The 19,965-nt window shown below is 44.8% G+C and overlaps 1 protein-coding gene across 1 annotated transcript; it reads right to left on the bottom strand.

The window, feature by feature from the left end:
• Positions 1-1,958: 1,958 nt before the first annotated feature.
• atp6v0d1 (ATPase H+ transporting V0 subunit d1) lies at positions 1,959-17,526 on the bottom strand. The gene is made up of 8 exons (XM_090223409.1): positions 17,108-17,526; positions 14,181-14,352; positions 13,176-13,354; positions 10,400-10,479; positions 9,941-10,018; positions 8,242-8,418; positions 4,815-4,892; positions 1,959-4,561 (listed from the first exon to the last, which is right to left on the bottom strand). Exons 1-8 carry the CDS (start codon positions 17,235-17,237, stop codon positions 4,400-4,402), a joined length of 1,056 nt encoding a protein of 351 aa, XP_090079535.1. The 5' UTR covers positions 17,238-17,526; the 3' UTR covers positions 1,959-4,399.
• Positions 17,527-19,965: the final 2,439 nt, after the last annotated feature.

The following is a 19,965-nucleotide window of genomic DNA, read 5'->3' as shown; positions in this document are numbered from 1 at the left end:
TCTGTTCTAGCCTTATGATGGTACCAGTCTGTTCTGGTCTTATGATGGTACCAGTCTGTTCTAGCCTTATGATGGTACCAGTCTGTTCTGGTCTTATGATGGTACCAGTCTGTTCTAGCCTTATGATGGTACCAGTCTGTTCTGGTCTTATGATGGTACCAGTCTGTTCTAGCCTTATGATGGTACCAGTCTGTTCTAGCCTTATGATGGTACCAGTCTGTTCTAGTCTTATGATGGTACCAGTCTGTTCTGGTCTTATGATGGTACCAGTCTGTTCTGGTCGTATGATGGTACCAGTCTGTTCTGGTCTTATGATGGTACCAGTCTTCTATAATAGCCTTATGATGGTACCAGTCTGTTCTAGCCTTATGATGGTACCAGTCTGTTCTGGTCTTATGATGGTACCAGTCTGTTCTGGTCTTATGATGGTACCAGTCTGTTCTGGTCTTATGATGGTACCAGTCTGTTCTGGTCTTATTATGGTACCAGTCTGTTCTAGCCTTATGATGGTACCAGTCTGTTCTAGCCTTATGATGGTACCTGTCTGTTCTAGTCTTATGATGGTACCAGTCTGTTCTAGCCTTATGATGGTACCAGTCTGTTCTAGTCTTATGATGGTACTAGTCTGTTCTGGTCTTATGCTGGTACCAGTCTGTTCTGGTCTTATGCTGGTACCAGTCTGTTCTGGTCTTATGATGGTACCAGTCTGTTCTGGTCTTATGATGGTAGCAGTCTGTTCTGGTCTTATGATGGTACCAGTCTGTTCTGGTCTTATGATGGTACCAGTCTGTTCTAGCCTTATGATGGTACCAGTCTGTTCTAGCCTTATGATGGTACCAGTCTGTTCTAGCCTTATGATGGTACCAGTCTGTTCTGGTCTTATGATGGTACCAGTCTGTTCTAGCCTTATGATGGTACCAGTCTGTTCTAGCCTTATGATGGTACCAGTCTGTTCTAGCCTTATGACGGTACCAGTCTGTTCTGGTCTTATGATGGTACCAGTCTGTTCTAGTCTTATGATGGTACCAGTCTGTTCTGGCTTTATGATGGTACCAGTCTGTTCTGGTCTTATGATGGTACCAGTCTGTTCTAGCCTTATGATGGTACCAGTCTGTTCTGGTCTTATGATGGTACCAGTCTGTTCTGGTCTTATGATGGTACCAGTCTGTTCTGGCTTTATGATGGTACCAGTCTGTTCTGGTCTTATATACTTGCCTTCATTGAGTATGTCATCACACTATCTTCACCATGGTACTACTGCTGGACTTCTGAAACACACAATAGGCAGAATCTCTTTTGATTCCTCACGTCCTTTCACCTTCTACTCGAAACCCACTGGATGGAAAGGGAGAGGAGCCAGGAACCAAAGGAAGAGCAACGGACAGCGTTCCATATAAGATAACTCACTACCGGCATCCATCTAGTGCCCATCGCCACTGTAGTAAGGGGACATAAACATCTGAACAGCCTTAGTCAACCATTACACTGTATTTTCATTTAAGCAAAGGTCTGTATTGTGACACTACTACGACAAATACAGTATCTCATGTGTGTAGGCTTTTATGCAAATTAACCAGTTTATTAAAGATGACCTACTGCCCAGGTTGTCTTTTCTAGTACACGGTAGTGAATAACTAGTTGATTAAAGATGACCTACTGCCCAGGTTGTCTTTTCTAGTACACGGTAGAGAATAACCAGTTGATTAAAGATGACCTACTGCCCAGGTTGTCTTTTCTAGTACACGGTAGAGAATAACTAGTTGATTAAAGATGAACTGAAGCCCAGGTTGTCTTTTCTAGTACACGGTAGAGAATAACCAGTTGATTAAAGATGACCTACTGCCCAGGTTGTCTTTTCTAGTACACGGTAGAGAATAACCAGTTGATTAAAGATGACCTACTGCCCAGGTTGTCTTTTCTAGTACACGGTAGTGAATAACTAGTTGCTTTGAACAGGCTTCTCTTTCCATATAGTATTTATTACATTTACAACTCATTTCACAAACAAGACACAGAACTCATTTTAACAGGACCGTGACAGCGAGACATGGATTTTTACATCATGCCCCAAAAAATACACAAAAAAAAAAAAAATACACAAATCATTAAAGTCATTTGGAAATATATATATAAATCCTTGTATAGTTTAAACATGACATTTTCTGTTCTCTTTCTCCATATATAACACATAACATCTATTTCAACCCAGGGTGTCATTTGCAGTAGTATCTGGACTGTTCAGGTCCAGTCATCTCATTTACAATAGGACATCATTCATATTATTTATAAAGACAGGGACCATAATCCACACACACACACACAGCTACACTGGGACTGGTTATCCATGCTGCTGGTAGGTACTATACACACTACACACACACACACGTATCATTTTCAGAGAATAACAGAACATGTTTCGGGAGGGTGAACATTATTTCAGTAAACTCTGCTCATCCATCTATGGATATTGTACATGACAGTATCTGGGGGGGGGGGGGGGGGGGGGGGGGGTCCCAAATGGAACCCTATAGAGTGCACTACTTTTGACCAAAACCATATGGGCCCACCAAGTGTACTACTACTACTGTTCCATGGTCAAACTAAGTGCACTACTTAGTGAATAGGGGTCCATGGTCAAACTAAGTGTACTACTTAGTGAATAGGGGTCCATGGTCAAACTAAGTGCACTACTTAGTGAATAGGGGTCCATGGTCAAACTAAGTGCACTACTTAGTGAATAGGGGTCCATGGTCAAACTAAGTGCACTACTTAGTGAATAGGGGTCCATGGTCAAACTAAGTGCACTACTTAGTGAATAGGGGTCCATGGTCAAACTAAGTGCACTACTTAGTGAATAGGGGTCCATGGTCAAACTAAGTGCACTACTTAGTGAATAGGGGTCCATGGTCAAACTAAGTGTACTACTTAGTGAATAGGGGTCCATGGTCAAACTAAGTGTACTACTTAGTGAATAGGGGTCCATGGTCAAACTAAGTGCACTACTTAGTGAATAGGGGTCCATGGTCAAACTAAGTGCACTACTTAGTGAATAGGGGTCCATGGTCAAACTAAGTGCACTACTTAGTGAATAGGGGTCCATGGTCAAACTAAGTGCACTACTTAGTGAATAGGGTTCCATGGTCAAACTAAGTGCACTACTTAGTGAATAGGGGCCCCATGTCAAACTAAGTGTACTACTTAGTGAATAGGGTTCCATGGTCAAACTAAGTGCACTACTTAGTGAATAGGGGTCCATGGTCAAACTAAGTGCACTACTTAGTGAATAGGGGTCCATGGTCAAACTAAGTGCACTACTTAGTGAATAGGGGTCCATGGTCAAACTAAGTGTACTACTTAGTGAATAGGGGTCCATTAGACACACACAGACGCACTTAAACTGCTGAATGTAAAGAGTTCCTTCACTTCTATAGCGACTACAAAAAAAACACTCAACCAATCAAGACAGTATTGTACATTGTCAGAACAAGCAACCAGCTAGGGACAAGATACCTTTCAACAGGGTGACGGACTCACACCGGACTCAAATAAATATCTGATCCACTCCGGCTATACAAGTCAAAAGGATGAGAGATGGAACGCATTTCTGTCTAAAGTGAACCTGCTGATGGCACGTTCACTTCCTGTGATTTTTTTAAGGGCAAAATAGACTGTGCCGATGATTGGTTAAAAACAGCAAGCAGCCATCCAATAGCCCATCATTCCTTAGTGGAGTTGGCTGGCTGGCTGGGGGAATGTCTCAGAGGAGAAACCAGTGTGCTCTTCTGAAGTCACGTTGACCCGTGTGTGTTATAGAAGTAGCAGTATCTTTCAGAAATAAATTAAAACCTTGTTAAGTTACTAGTTGAACGCCAGTGGTAGAGGATGCCTGGTATTTAGCATCTATCCATGAAGAGACAAAAACAATGGGAGTTGGAGCACATTTACCAGTTTCCAATGCAGAAGGACTAGACATGGCATCACTCAGCTATTGAAAGAAGAGGTGTCAATCTCAAATTAGAAGATACATGTGTTTGTACAGTAACTGTGGATCGGAGAGAAGCTGTGGATGGATACGTGGGATTAGAAGATAAAGATGACGTGTGTGTGTGTGTGTGTGTTCAGATCAGAATGTAGGGAGGGACTGGTGTGTGTGTTCAGATCAGAATGTAGGGAGGTACTGGTGTGTGTGTTCAGATCAGAATGTAGGGAGGTACTGGTGTGTGTGTTCAGATCAGAATGTAGGGAGGGACTGGTGTGTGTGTGTGTGTGTGTGTGTGTTCAGATCAGAATGTAGGGAGGGACTGGTGTGTGTGTTCAGATCAGAATGTAGGGAGGTACTGGTGTGTGTGTGTGTGTGTGTTCAGATCAGAATGTAGGGAGGTCCTGGTGTGTGTTCAGATCAGAAGATTGGGATGTAGTTGTCTATCTTGGCGCGGTGCCTCTGAGCGATACACTCAGCGATCCACACGATGTTCCTGCACTCCTGCTCCTTCAGCTTGACGTAGGCATAGAACACGCTGAAGTGGAACTGGTTCAGGAACGCCAGCTTGTTCAGCTTCACCTGCAGGACATCAGGGTGGTGGGTTAACGAGGACACCGGGGGGGGGGGGGGGTCTTTGAGAAACACTGGACTGTAAGTTCAGCCCATTCTAAAAAACCAATGACAGTATGAACAAAGCAAACCCTGAATAAAAACGAGTCTACACACCTTCAATAGCCTGATTTATACCATTTGCTCGTACCTAAAACACTATGATGAGGTGTGAGTGTGAGTGTGTGTGTGTGTGTGTGTGTGTATAAGTCGCACTGCTCACCTCATGCTCAAAGAACCTGTCCTCCAGTGTCTTGTCCCCTGGGTTGCTGCCTGCTCCCTCAAACAGGAGCTTGTATTCCTGAGAGGAGAGGAGAGGAGTTAGCCGGTCTGAGCTGGATCACCATATGTTTTGACTATCAATAGGATGAGGCAAGAGGGTAGATGTATTGCTGGGGGATTGAGAGCATATTTCATTGGTCCTCTGCTTTAGATCAATGGTTTTAGGAAGTGATACCATGTCCTTATAGCAGGTGTACCTCTCTAAATACAGTCAGAAGATACAGTCACAGAATACAGTCACAGAATAGAAAGAGACTTGCTGAAGGTGGTGGAGTAGGTTGATGTTCAGGGTCACAGAACAGAAAGAGACTTGGTGAAGGTGGTGGAGCAGGTTGATGTTCAGGTCACAGAACAGAAAGAGACTTGGTGAAGGTGGTGGAGCAGGTTGATGTTCAGGTCACAGAACAGAAAGAGACTTGGTGAAGGTGGTGGAGCAGGTTGATGTTCAGGGTCACAGAACAGAAAGAGACTTGGTGAAGGTGGTGGAGCAGGTTGATGTTCAGGGTCACAGAACAGAAAGAGACTTGGTGAAGGTGGTGGAGCAGGTTGATGTTCAGGTCACAGGACAGAAAGAGACTTGGTGAAGGTGGTGGAGCAGGTTGATGTTCAGGGTCACAGAACAGAAAGAGACTTGGTGAAGGTGGTGGAGCAGGTTGATGTTCAGGTCACAGAATAGAAAGAGACTTGGTGAAGGTGGTGGAGCAGGTTGATGTTCAGGGTCACAGAATAGAAAGAGACTCTGTGAAGGTGGTGGAGCAGGTTGATGTTCAGGTCACAGGACAGAAAGAGACTTGGTGAAGGTGGTGGAGCAGGTTGATGTTCAGGGTCACAGAACAGAAAGAGACTTGGTGAAGGTGGTGGAGCAGGTTGATGTTCAGGGTCACAGAATAGAAAGAGACTTGGTGAAGGTGGTGGAGCAGGTTGATGTTCAGGGTCACAGAACAGAAAGAGACTTGGTGAAGGTGGTGGAGCAGGTTGATGTTCAGGGTCACAGGACAGAAAGAGACTTGGTGAAGGTGGTGGAGCAGGTTGATGTTCAGGTCACAGAATAGAAAGAGACTTGGTGAAGGTGGTGGAGCAGGTTGATGTTCAGGGTCACAGGACAGAAAGAGACTTGGTGAAGGTGGTGGAGCAGGTTGATGTTCAGGTCACAGAATAGAAAGAGACTTGGTGAAGGTGGTGGAGCAGGTTGATGTTCAGGGTCACAGAACAGAAAGAGACTTGGTGAAGGTGGTGGAGCAGGTTGATGTTCAGGGTCACAGAATAGAAAGAGACTCTGTGAAGGTGGTGGAGCAGGTTGATGTTCAGGTCACAGAATAGAAAGAGACTTGGTGAAGGTGGTGGAGCAGGTTGATGTTCAGGGTCACAGAATAGAAAGAGACTCTGTGAAGGTGGTGGAGCAGGTTGATGTTCAGGTCACAGAACAGAAAGAGACTTGGTGAAGGTGGTGGAGCAGGTTGATGTTCAGGGTCACAGAACAGAAAGAGACTTGGTGAAGGTGGTGGAGCAGGTTGATGTTCAGGGTCACAGAACAGAAAGAGACTTGGTGAAGGTGGTGGAGCAGGTTGATGTTCAGGGTCACAGGACAGAAAGAGACTCTGTGAAGGTGGTGGAGCAGGTTGATGTTCAGGTCACAGAATAGAAAGAGACTTGGTGAAGGTGGTGGAGCAGGTTGATGTTCAGGGTCACAGAACAGAAAGAGACTTGGTGAAGGTGGTGGAGCAGGTTGATGTTCAGGGTCACAGAACAGAAAGAGACTTGGTGAAGGTGGTGGAGCAGGTTGATGTTCAGGGTCACAGAATAGAAAGAGACTTGGTGAAGGTGGTGGAGCAGGTTGATGTTCAGGTCACAGAACAGAAAGAGACTTGGTGAAGGTGGTGGAGCAGGTTGATGTTCAGGGTCACAGGACAGAAAGAGACTTGGTGAAGGTGGTGGAGCAGGTTGATGTTCAGGGTCACAGAACAGAAAGAGACTTGGTGAAGGTGGTGGAGCAGGTTGATGTTCAGGGTCACAGGACAGAAAGAGACTTGGTGAAGGTGGTGGAGCAGGTTGATGTTCAGGTCACAGAATAGAAAGAGACTTGGTGAAGGTGGTGGAGCAGGTTGATGTTCAGGGTCACAGAACAGAAAGAGACTTGGTGAAGGTGGTGGAGCAGGTTGATGTTCAGGGTCACAGAATAGAAAGAGACTTGGTGAAGGTGGTGGAGCAGGTTGATGTTCAGGGTCACAGAATAGAAAGAGACTCTGTGAAGGTGGTGGAGCAGGTTGATGTTCAGGGTCACAGAATAGAAAGAGAGTTGGTGAAGGTGGTCAGTATCACGCCCGGTTCATGTCCTTATAGCAGGTTTACCTCTCTAAATACAGTCACATACAGATCTGTCTGGTCAGGTTAGACTTAGTACCAAACCTGGCCGCAGAAGTGGAAAAAACAAAAGTGTGAGTCTTTAGGCCAAGTACTGGTGTAACACCGGGTGGTGTAACACCTGTAACACCGGGTGGTGTGACACCGGGTGGTGTAACACCTGTAACACCGGGTGGTGTGACACCGGGTGGTGTGACACCTGTAACACCGGGTGGTGTGACACCTGTAACACCGGGTGGTGTGACACCTGTAACACCGGGTGGTGTGACACCTGTAACACCGGGTGGTGTGACACCTGTAACACCGGGTGGTGTGACACCTGTAACACCGGGTGGTGTGACACCTGTAACACCGGGTGGTGTGACACCTGTAACACCGGGTGGTGTGACACCTGTAACACCGGGTGGTGTGACACCTGTAACAACGGGTGGTGTGACACCTGTAACACCGGGTGGTGTGACACCTGTAACACCGGGTGGTGTGACACCTGTAACACCGGTTGGTGTAACACCGGGTGGTGTAATACCGGGTGGTGTTAGTGACATTATTATCCAGTAGGCAGACAGACTCCCAGGTTGGCAAGGCTAGCCAGTGAGATGATTTGACTTGTAGTAAGGACCAGTAACTGACAGGGTAGTAGCCAGTAGGCTAGGCTAGTAGTAGCAGTAGTAAGGACCAGTAACTGACAGGGTAGTAGCCAGTAGGCTAGGCTAGTAGTAGTAGTAGTAGTAAGGCCCAGTAACTTACAGGGTAGTAGCCAGTAGGCTAGGCTAGTAGTAGCAGTATTAAGGACCAGTAACTTACAGAGTAGTAGCCAGTAGGCTAGGCTAGTAGTAAAGACCAGTAACTTACAGAGTAGTAGCCAGTAGGCTAGGCTAGTAGTAGCAGTAGTAAGGCACAGTAACTTACAGGGTAGTAGGCTAGGCTAGTAGTAGCAGTAGTAAGGCCCAGTAACTGACAGTGTAGTAGCTAGCAGGCTAGGCTAGTAGTAAGGCCCAGTAACTTACAGGGTAGTAGTCGGCCACAGCTTTGACCTGTTCGTAGTCGTCAGCGCGGGCAAGCTGAGCCAGCCCCTCAGGGTACAGCTTGCCACAGTGGGGGAACAGCTTGGCACGGTCCTCCTTAGACAGTTCCGTACCAAATGAGTTGATGGTGATGATGAAGGCCCTCCTGTCCGCCTCAAACTGGACACACAGAGGGAGAGGAAATAGGAAACTGACTGATTGACAGGTGAGAGATTAATATACTAGAACACACTTCAAGGTGTGGGTAAATGTTTCCTTTAAATTGGATGGTCCAGTATAAATGACTAAAGAGAACAACAACAGTGGCATTCAGAAAGTATTCAGACCCCTTGACGTTTTCCACATTTTGTTACTTTACAGACTTATTCTAATGTGGATTAAATTGTTTTCTATTCTCGTCACTACACACACACACACACACACACACACACTACCCCTAATGATAAAGCAAAAACAAGGTTGACATTTTGCAAATATATATATAATAAAAATAAATAAATAAACTCAGTACATTGTTGAAGCACCTTTTGCAGCGATTACAGCCTCCAGTCTTCTTGGGAATGATGATACAAGCTTGGCACATCTCTATTTGGGGAGTTTTTATTTTTTTACTTAACTAGGCAAGTCAGTTAAGGACAAGTTCTTATTTACAATGATGGCCTACACCGGCCAAAACCGGACGACGCTGGGCCGATTGGGAGTCCCATAGTGCGGCTCCATAAGTCTGGAGCTCTGTCACAGTGACTATCGGGTTCTTGGTCACCTCCCTGACCAAGGCCCTTCTCTCCCGATTACTCAGTTTGGCCGGGTGGCCAGCTCTAGGAAGAGTCTTGGTGGTTCCAAACTTCTTTCATTTAAGAATGATGGAGACCACTGTGTTCGTGGGGACCTTCAATGCTGCAGAAATGTTTTGGTACCCTTCCCCAGATCTGTGCCACGACACAATCCTGTCTCTGAGCTCTATGGACAATTCCTTCTACCTCATGTCTTGGTTTTTGCTCTGACATGCACTGTCCACTGTGGGAACTCATATAGACAGGTGTGTGCCTTTTCAAATAATGTCCAATCAATTGAATTTACCGCAGGTGGACTCCAAGTTGTACAAACATCAAGGATGATCGATGGAAACAGGATTCACCTGAGCTCAATTTCGAGTCTCATAGCAAAAGGTCTGAATACTTATGTAAAGAAGTTATTTATTTTTAATGCATGTGAAAATTTATAAAAACCTGTTTTTGCTTTGTCATTATGGGGTATTGTGATGTCATTATGGGGTATGGTGATGTCATTATGGGGTATGGTGATGTCATTATGGGGTATGGTGATGTCATTATGGGGTATGGTGATGTCATTATGGGGTATTGTGATGTCATTATGGGGTATTGTGATGTCATTATGGGGTGTTGTGATGTCATTATGGGGTATTGTGATGTCATTATGGGGTATTGTGATGTCATTATGGGGTATTGTGATGTCATTATGGGGTATTGTGATGTCATTATGGGGTATTGTGATGTCATTATGGGGTATTGTGTGTAGAGTGATGAGTTTCTTTTTTAATCCATTTTAGAATAAGGCTGTAACGTAACAAAAATGTGTAAAAAGTCAAGGGGTCTGAATACTTTCCCGAAGACACTTGTATATCAAGTTAACTTTCTAATAAAGGGACACGCTCACGGACCTCTAGAATAGGACACATGGTGTCACCAGTGGTTCCTCCCAGAGTGGAGCAGAACTTGTAGAAAGCCTCCAGATAAGCCTGGAAATGAATACATGGAATAAAGTCAATGACCATCTATCTTCTGATGCATCATGTTGTTTAACATTGTGAATGAAATGCCCTGCTCACCTTATACAGAGTATTACGGGTGAATGAAATCCCCTGCTCACCTCATTACAGAGTATTACGGGTGAATGAAATGCCCTGATCACCTTATACAGAGTATTACAGGTGAATGAAATCCCCTGCTCACCTCATTACAGAGTATTACGGGTGAATGAAATCCCCTGCTCACCTCATTACAGAGTATTACGGGTGAATGAAATCCCCTGCTCACCTCATTACAGAGTATTACAGGTGAATGAAATCCCCTGCTCACCTTATACAGAGTATTACAGGTGAATGAAATGCCTTGCTCACCTTATACAGAGTATTACGGATGATCTCGATGTTCATCTCATCCAGATCCTGCTCAGATATGCAGTCTTGGAAGAAAGCAGCTGAAGAAATGATCAGACATTTAAAACAGGATTTAGAAGATTACACATTTATGAGCAAAGTTGAGTTTTAGCGCCATCTAGTGTTCGCTACAGGATATAAAATCCCTCCAGTCTGTTGTTCAAAGATTCTTCTTCCTTGCATTCTCAAATCCATGAGTTCCATAAGCAAACCACCCAGGATGGGGAGGGGGGAACAGTTCCATTAGTAAACCACCCAGGATGGGGGAACAGTTCCATTAGTAAACCACCCAGGACGGGGGGACAGTGCCATTAGTAAACCACCCAGGACGGGGGGACAGTTCCATTAGTAAACCACCCAGGACGGGGGGACAGTTCCATTAGTAAACCACCCAGGATGGGGGAGGGGGGAACAGTTCCATTAGTAAACCACCCAGGATGGGGGAGGGGGGAACAGTTCCATTAGTAAACCACCCAGGACGGGGGAACAGTTCCATTAGTAAACCACCCAGGACGGGGGAACAGTTCCATTAGTAAACCACCCAGGATGGAGGAACAGTTCCATTAGTAAACCACCCAGGACGGGGGAACAGTTCCATTAGTAAACCACCCAGAATGGGGAACAGTTCCATTAGTAAACCACCCAGGACAGGGAACAGTTCCATTAGTAAACCACCCAGGACGGGGGAACAGTTCCATTAGTAAACCACCCAGGACAGGGAACAGTTCCATTAGTAAACCACCCAGGACGGGGGAACAGTTCCATTAGTAAACCACCCAGGACAGGGAACAGTTCCATTAGCAAACCACCCAGGACGGGGGGGGAACAGTTCCATTAGTAAACCACCCAGGACGGGAAGGGGGGGAACAGTTCCATTAGTAAACCACCCAGGATGGGGGGGAACAGTTCCATTAGTAAACCACCCAGGAAGGGGGGGGGGGAACAGTTCCATTAGTAAACCACCCAGGATGGGAACAGTTCCATTAGTAAACCACCCAGGTTTGGGGGGGAACAGTTCCATTAGTAAACCACCCAGGTTTGGGGGTGAACAGTTCCATTAGTAAACCACCCAGAAGGGGGAACAGTTGAGAAAAGCGATCCACACTACAAAGCAGTACTAGTGCATCAGTAAATCAACCCAATAGTGTGTGTAGCACTGCCAGAATGTGTCCCAAATGGCACCCCATTTCATTGTGCATTACTTTGGATCAGAGCCCTTTCTGTGCATTCAAAAGTAATGCAGTACAGGGGGTATCATTAGTATTCATCCTCTTGGATGTACATCTACAGTACATACAGTGGGTATCATTAGTATTCATCCTCTTGGATGTACATCTACAGTACATACAGTGGGTATCATTAGTCAGCCCCTTGGGTATACAGTGGGTATAATTAGTATTCATCCTATTGGATGTACATCTACTGTACATAGTGGGTATAATTAGTATTCATCCTCTTGGATGTACATCTACTGTATATACAGTGGGTATAATTAGTATTCATCCTCTTGGATGTACATCTACTGTATATACAGTGGGTATCATTAGTATTCATCCTCTTGGATGTACATCTACTGTACATACAGTGGGTATCATTAGTATTCATCCTCTTGGATTTTTTGTATATATTTCTTTGAGTTACAAAGTCAAATTGATATTGATTCAATTGTGATTTTTGGTCATTGATCTCCACAAAATACTCTAATTTTAAAGTGGAAGAAAAATGCTAACATTCTTTACACAATTAATGAAAAATAAGACAAATATACGTTAGATTAGGTAAGTATTCAACCCTGAGTCAATACGCTTATTTAGATAAGTAAGCACTATATAGGGAATAGGGCTCTGGTCTATAGTAGTACCACTATATAGGGAATAGGGCTCTGGTCTATAGTAGTACCACTATATAGGGAATAGGGCTCTGGTCTATAGTAGTACCACTATATAGGGAATAGGGCTCTGGTCTATAGTAGTACCACTATATAGGGAATAGGGTTCTGGTCTATAGTAGTACCACTATATAGGGAATAGGGCTCTGGTCTATAGTAGTACCACTATATAGGGAATAGGGCTCTGGTCTATAGTAGTACCACTATATAGGGAATAGGGCTCTGGTCTATAGTAGTACCACTATATAGGGAATAGGGCTCTGGTCTATAGTAGTACCACTATATAGGGAATAGGGCTCTGGTCTATAGTAGTACCACTATATAGGGAATAGGGCTCTGGTCTATAGTAGTACCACTATATAGGGAATAGGGCTCTGGTCTATAGTAGTACCACTATATAGGGAATAGGGCTCTGGTCTATAGTAGTACCACTATATAGGGAATAGGGCTCTGGTCTATAGTAGTACCACTATATAGGGAATAGGGCTCTGGTCTATAGTAGTACCACTATATAGGGAATAGGGCTCTGGTCTATAGTAGTACCACTATATAGGGAATAGGGTTCTGGTCTATAGTAGTACCACTATATAGGGAATAGGGCGCTGGTCTATAGTAGTACCACTATATAGGGAATAGGGCTCTGGTCTATAGTAGTACCACTATATAGGGAATATGACTCTGGTCTATAGTAGTACCACTATATAGGGAATAGGGCTCTGGTCTATAGTAGTACCACTATATAGGGAATAGGGCTCTGGTCTATAGTAGTACCACTATATAGGGAATAGGGCTCTGGTCTATAGTAGTACCACTATATAGGGGATAGGGCAGCAGTCAGTCCTGCCTTACCCAGAGGGGTGTCAACCAGGATGGCGTTATAAAGTTCAGCTGGGGTCTGGGCGATGTTGACTGCCTCCATCTGCTCAAAGCTGCCCAGAGGGTGGCACTTAGGTACCAGCTCAGAGATGGCCCGCTGGTGCAGGGTGCCCGTGATCAGCAGGATCACATTGTCTATCATGTAGCTGTACCTGTGAGGATGGGAGGAGAGCGCGTGTTTCAGTGATGACTGGGTAGTTAAGAGCATAGCAAATATTACATTTCATTTTGCAAGATGGTGAGAGCCGGTACGAGGGTTCTCTCTCAGGCTAGAATGAAAGGCGGCCGGTGAGAGCAGGTACGAGGCTTCTGTCTCAGGCTAGAATGAAAGGCGGCCGGTAAGAGCCGGTACGAGGCTTCTGTCTCAGGCTAGAATGAAAGGCGGACGGTACATGGGAGACAAAAAAAACATATGTAGAGTTCAAAAAGTCCTGGGAATCAAAATCACGAAGAGGAATTCATGTCTCATGTCTTCATCAATACTGTACTAACACATGAACAACACACATACTGAAGACCCATACTGGACATAACAGACCCAAACCTCATGTCTTCATTAATACTGTACTAACACATGAATAAGACCCCTGCTGGACATAACAGACCTCTACAGGTGCAAGCAGATAGTCAGAGACTGGCGAATAGGGAGTCAAAATAAATATATAGGGAGTCAAAATAAATAAATATATATATATATATATATATAAATAAGAGTATGAAACATGGACCATTCAGATGTCACATAACTGAAAAGAGATGGGAGACGGACAAACACAGTTTAACCAATAGCTGATTTGTTCCGGGCAATAATAAGACAAGGTGATGTTCTAAGCCTAAATCCCCCCCCCCCCCCCCACCCCAAAAATGCATGGGAAAGACATGCTCAATTTAATTAGACAACATGGGCACCCACTTTGCCCCTTCATTTGGGATTAGAGGCTTGGCAGACACCAGAGAGAGCCTGTGAATGACTCTTACGTGATGAAGTCCATGAAGCTTGCCAGCGGTTCGTAGGACTGGTTTCTCATGTGCCGGAACTCCACCACCATCTTCTCTTTGAGCTTGTCGTCGATGACGGACACGGTGAGGGGGGACGGCTCGTTGGCCAGGAAACTGCCATAGTCCGTGCTCTGCAGATGGAGTTTCAGGTCTGCATGAGGGGGGGGCGGGGGAGGGGGGGGCAAGACGTCTTCAGATACTAGGTAACAGCGGCTTTCAACAAGACACAATAATGACATGCACAGGACAAGTACAAGCTCATATGAAATGCTGCTGTGAGAGGGCATGATGCTAACGGTACATTAGAGAGCCATGCACAAGGGAAGAGGCTAGCTAGCTGTGTGTGTCTAGAATGCTTCCATTTTACATGATGTGTAAAGCGAATTGAGCAATACTTTGAGCAATAGTTTCAGTTCCTCATAGAAATCCCGCTGTTGATCAATCTAATGTGATTTATTGAACCTTTTATGTAGGCAGCCTGGTAATGAATAGCTGCTAATGGTTCTTGCTAACGGTTCTTCAAGAAATACTAGCTTGTTAATACTAGCTAGCTACTAGCTTGTTATTACTAGCTAGCTACTAGCTTGTTATTACTAGCTAGCTACTAGCTTGTTATTACTAGCTAGCTACTAGCTTGTTAATACTAGCTAGCTACTAGCTTGTTATTACTAGCTAGCTACTAGCTTGTTATTACTAGCTAGCTACTAGCTTGTTATTACTAGCTAGCTACTAGCTTGTTATTACTAGCTAGCTACTAGCTTGTTATTACTAGCTAGCTACTAGCTTGTTATTACTAGCTAGCTACTAGCTTGTTAATACTAGCTAGCTACTAGCTTGTTAATACTAGCTAGCTACAGCGGTCAATGCATTGTAATAACCAGGGCCTGGTTTCCCAAAAGCATCTGAAGGCTAAGTTTATCTTTAGATTCTTCTTATGAGCAATGGGAAAATCTCAGAGCTTCTTTCCTGAAACCAGTGTTACTTAGGTTAACCTTGCAAGCCAGGCAACAAAAACATTTTCAGTTCTGCCCACAAATTTTCTATAGGATTGAGATTAGGGTTTTGTGATGGCCACTTCAATACCTTGACTTTGTGGCAAAATGGCTTAAAGACAACTTTGGAAGATTGCTTGGGGTCATTGTCCATTTGGAAGACCCATTTGCGACCAAGCTTTAACTTCCTGACTGATGTCTTGATGTTGCATCAATATATTCACAATTTTACTTCCTCGTGATGCCATCTATTTTGTGAAGTGCATCAGTCCCTCCTGCAGCAAATCACCCCCACAGCATGATGCTGCCACCCCATGCTTCACGGTTGGGATGGTGTTCTTCAGCTTGCAAGCCTCCCCCTTTTTCCTCCAAACATAACGATGGTCATGATGGCCAACATTTCAGGTTATGTCGATATAGGACTCGTTTTACTGTGGATATAGATACCTTTGTACCCGTTTCCTCAGCATCTTCACAAGGTCCTTTGCTGTTGTTCTGGGATTGATTTGCACTTTTCACACCAAAGTATGTTCATCTCGAGGAGACGGAACGAGTCTCCTTCCTGAGCGATATGACAGCTGCGTGGTCCCATGGTGTTTATACTTGCGTACTATTGTTTGTACAGATGAACGTGGTACCTTCAGGCGTTTGGAAATTGCTCCCAAGGATGAACCAGACTTGTGGAGTTCTACCATTTTTTCCTTTTGATTTTCCCATGATATCAAGCAAAGAAGCACTGAGTTTGAAGGTAATGAAATACACCCACAGGTACACCTCCAATTTACTCAAATTATGTCAATTAGCCTATCAGAAGCTTCTAAAGCCATGACATTATTTTCTGGAATTTTCCAAGCTGTTTAAAGGCACAGTCAACAACTTCTGACCCACTGGAATTGTGATAGTGAATTAAATGAAATAATATGTCTGTAAACAATTGTTGGAAAAATTATTTGTGTCATACACAAAGTAGATGTCATAACCTACTTGCCAAAACTATAGTTTGTTAACAAGACATTTTGAAGTTGAAGTCGGAAGTTTACATACACTTCGGTTGGAGTCATTAACTCGTTTTTCAAACACTCCACAAATGTCTTGTTAACAAACTATAGTTTTGGCAAGTCGGTTATGACATCTACTTTGTGTAGATAGCCGACATCGTCTTAACTTTCGCTGCTTTTTATTTATTATGACAGAAAAATAAAGCCACAACAACAACATTTACAAGGTGAGGTTAATGGTGAACTGACAGAAAACCACTTCCTGTCAGTGTGACGAAATAAAATTCTCAGGTAGAATAACCTACTTTTAACACTCCTGCATCATGTTACAGTAGGATTTGGTCTGGTTGCTGTGACGTTGCCACAGTCGCAGATAGATATATTATTGTATGTCTGTGCGACAGGAAACTGACAGTCGCGTGTCGTTCAAACAATTATAAAACGGTCCTTAAGAGTAACGTCAGGCTCCTTTAGTCCACTATTGGGCTAACTGGCACGCTAGCTTCCCAGCTAATTAAATGTAGCTAGGTAAATTAACGTTAGCTAACTAATTCAAAGAATAATATCGGTTTTGAGAGACCCAATTTCATCTCGAAATCTAGCGCCCAGCCCATTTAACTCGAATTACCTACATCCATATACAAAACTGATCATTAATAAGCTACTATTCATGACAGAGTAACCTTATATAGCTAACGTTACCGAAATTGATAATACAAGGACCCATCATGAGATATTAGTTAGTAACCTACTGTTATAGCTGGCTAGAGTGGAAACGCCACATGTTTTTTTTAAATCCAGTAACGTTTATTAAACGTTAACAATACCATTTGAAGAGCCACTGTGTACATTTGACAACATAGTTAGCCAGATGACCAGCTGGTTAGCTAGCACGCTAACGTTAGCTCCGACTCACCTTCCAGGGTTTCACACTGGACGAGATTTAGATAGTCTCCCTGTGAAAGAATTCCAGCCTTAAAACCCCTGACCAACCCTTCCAAGTAACCATTATCCACATTAAAATACAGCTCCGAGAATATAGGCATATTGAGGCCTCAAAATATATCCGTATATTGATGAAATACAACCGTTTTAGGAGGAAAATAAATTCTAGACAGGGCTGAGCTACAGATTACCCGGCTGTAAAAAAAGACACGTGATCACTCGCCACCGATATCATGTGACTCAACATCTGCTTTCGATAACCTTGAGCGCAAGACCGAATGACGCGTTCATATCAACTGGGAACTCGGAAATATCCGACTTCAGCCGCGTTCAAGATTACTGGGAACTCGGGAATAAACGAGCTCCAACTGGGAAAAATCGTTTTGAAGGACATGAAGGGCACTGACGTCATGATTTTACCTCCTTTTTTTTTAGGTCCCAGTTGTCTTGAAAGCGCCAGGAGGAGGAGCTGTGGAGAGGGCTTGACAACATGCTCGGGTTGGAAATGGCAGCAAGTAGTGTGGACGAAATGGAGAAAAGGGTTGGAGAAGGAACAGCTGTGCTGGAATGCCAACAACATGGCTGTCAGTTCTGATGATATGGAGGGGAGGATGAGGGTCAAGGACCTGAATGGTCAGTACTGGAAAGACACAGGAAGAAGAGAGATCATGATACTGAAAGACACAGGAAGAAGAGAGATCATGATACTGAAAGACACAGGAAGAAGAGAGATCATGATACTGAAAGCAGTGGAGCGTCTAGTGAAGAAAGCATAAAGAGGGTCGGAAGCAGGAGATAGGAAGCAGGAGATAGGACGCAAGAGTAGTGATGTGTTGGTGGGAAGTGGTGATGGTGGTTTGATGAGACCACAGGGCCTCATTTACACCCTATCTGACCAAACACTCCCGTAGAGAAAGAGGTAGGTGAAGTCTAACTAGCTCGGTTCATTGGAAATGTCAAAGTCGTGTGTGTATAGGTGGCAGGGAAGTCAGGCGCAGGAGAGTCAAACGGAGTGTAAATGGAGTCTTTTAATATAAGTCCACTTTAACATGCTCTAAATACATACATACATACATACATACATACATACATACATACATACACACACACACACACACACACACACACACACGTGGTGCTTATGCCAGGTGGAGGGGAGTCCTCCCTGGTGTTTATGCCAGGTGGAGGGGAGTCCTCCCTGGTGCTTATGCCAGGTGGAGGGGAGTCCTCCCTGGTGTTTATGCCAGGTGGAGGGGAGTCCTCCCTGGTGTTTATGCCAGGTGGAGGGGAGTCCTCCCTGGTGTTTATGCCAGGTGGAGGGGAGTCCTCCCTGGTGTTTATGCCAGGTGGAGGGGAGTCCTCCCTGGTGTTTATGCCAGGTGGAGGGGAGTCGTTCCTGGTGCTTATGCCAGGTGGAGGGGAGTCGTCCCTGGTGCTTATGCCAGGTGGAGGGGAGTCGTCCCTGGTGCTTATGCCAGGTGGAGGGGAGTCGTCCCTGGTGCTTATGCCAGGTGGAGGGGAGTCGTCCCTGGTGCTTATGCCAGGTGGAGGGGAGTCGTCCCTATTGCTTATGCCAGGTGGAGGGGAGTCGTCCCTGGTGCTTATGCCAGGTGGAGGGGAGTCGTCCCTGGTGCTTATGCCAGGTGGAGGGGAGTCGTCCCTGGTGCTTATGCCAGGTGGAGGGGAGTCGTCCCTGCTGTTTATGCCAGGTGGAGGGGAGTCCTCCCTGGTGCTTATGCCAGGTGGAGGGGAGTCCTCCCTGGTGTTTATGCCAGGTGGAGGGGAGTCCTCCCTGGTGCTTATGCCAGGTGGAGGGGAGTCGTCCCTGGTGCTTATGCCAGGTGGAGGGGAGTCGTCCCTGGTGTTTATGCCAGGTGGAGGGGAGTCGTCCCTGGTGCTTATGCCAGGTGGAGGGGAGTTGTCCCTGGTGTTTATGTCAGGTGGATTCCTATCGAAAGTATTTCAATTTGTGTTTGAAGAGCCAAGCTGAACCACTGATAAAGTCTTTTAAGGGGGCATGTAGAATTTAATGATTTATTTTGTTTCCTTAAAACGGAGACGAGATTATATGGGTACGGTGCACACTCCAGGCCAGCTGGTGGCGCTAATGCACCTTCAAGTTGGTTGTCAACTGCCATATAAAATAAAGAGTATTTTGATATTTCAAAAACCAACTTTGACTGAGATGTGAGATACTGGTATTCAATTTCAAGATACAGACAATAGAAAATTAATTCAATTCCTCATCATATTCAATATTTGTTATTTTTTATTATGGAATTGTCTGAAATAGCCACTGAGGTGAGATCTTCATACGAGTGGTAAGGAGAAAGCAACCGACGAGGAGTCGAGGAGTGAATGTGGAGGAGGTGCATCTGCGACAGCCGAAAGTCAGACACTAATGTGGTTTTCCAACAGCAAGTCTCAGATCAACATGGCACTGTTGCCATTGTTTCTAAAATGTTTTCCAACTGGCAGCAATGGTTTCTTTGAGTAGCAGCCATATGTAGCTGCCAGGGAAACAGCTTGTTCTCACTTAGAAGATAGAACCCAATGAGCACTCAGTTCTATTCCAGAAGCCAGGTAAAGAACACCAAGGAGCACTCAGTTCTATTCCAGAACCCAGGTAAAGAACACCAAGGAGCACTCAGTTCTATTCCAGAACCCAGGTAAAGAACACCAAGGAGCACTCAGTTCTATTCCAGAACCCAGGTGAAGAACACCAAGGCGCACTCCGTTCTATTCCAGAAGCCAGGTAAAGAACACAGAGGAGCACTCAGTTCTATTCCAGAACCCAGGTAAAGAACACCAAGGAGCACTCAGTTCTAT

Source organism: Oncorhynchus mykiss, chromosome 26 (assembly GCF_057628025.1).
Source record: "Oncorhynchus mykiss isolate SJ-2025 chromosome 26, ASM5762802v1, whole genome shotgun sequence".
Taxonomy (NCBI): Eukaryota; Metazoa; Chordata; class Actinopteri; order Salmoniformes; family Salmonidae; genus Oncorhynchus; species Oncorhynchus mykiss.
The sequence above is the reverse complement of the archived record's forward strand: the minus strand, read 5'-3'. Positions and strand labels throughout refer to the sequence as shown.

Bases quoted from the DNA above. Each gene is read 5' to 3' on its own strand.
- atp6v0d1 (XM_090223409.1), bottom strand. From the start codon at position 17,237: ATGCCTATATTCTCGGAGCTGTATTTTAATGTGGATAATGGTTACTTG. The intron at 10,019-10,399 runs GTGAGCAAGGCA...ATTCATTTCCAG, and splicing joins TCCGTAATACTCTGTATAAG to GCTTATCTGGAGGCTTTCTA. The intron at 8,419-9,940 runs GTCCGTGAGCGT...CTGTGTGTCCAG, and splicing joins CCATGTGTCCTATTCTAGAG to TTTGAGGCGGACAGGAGGGC.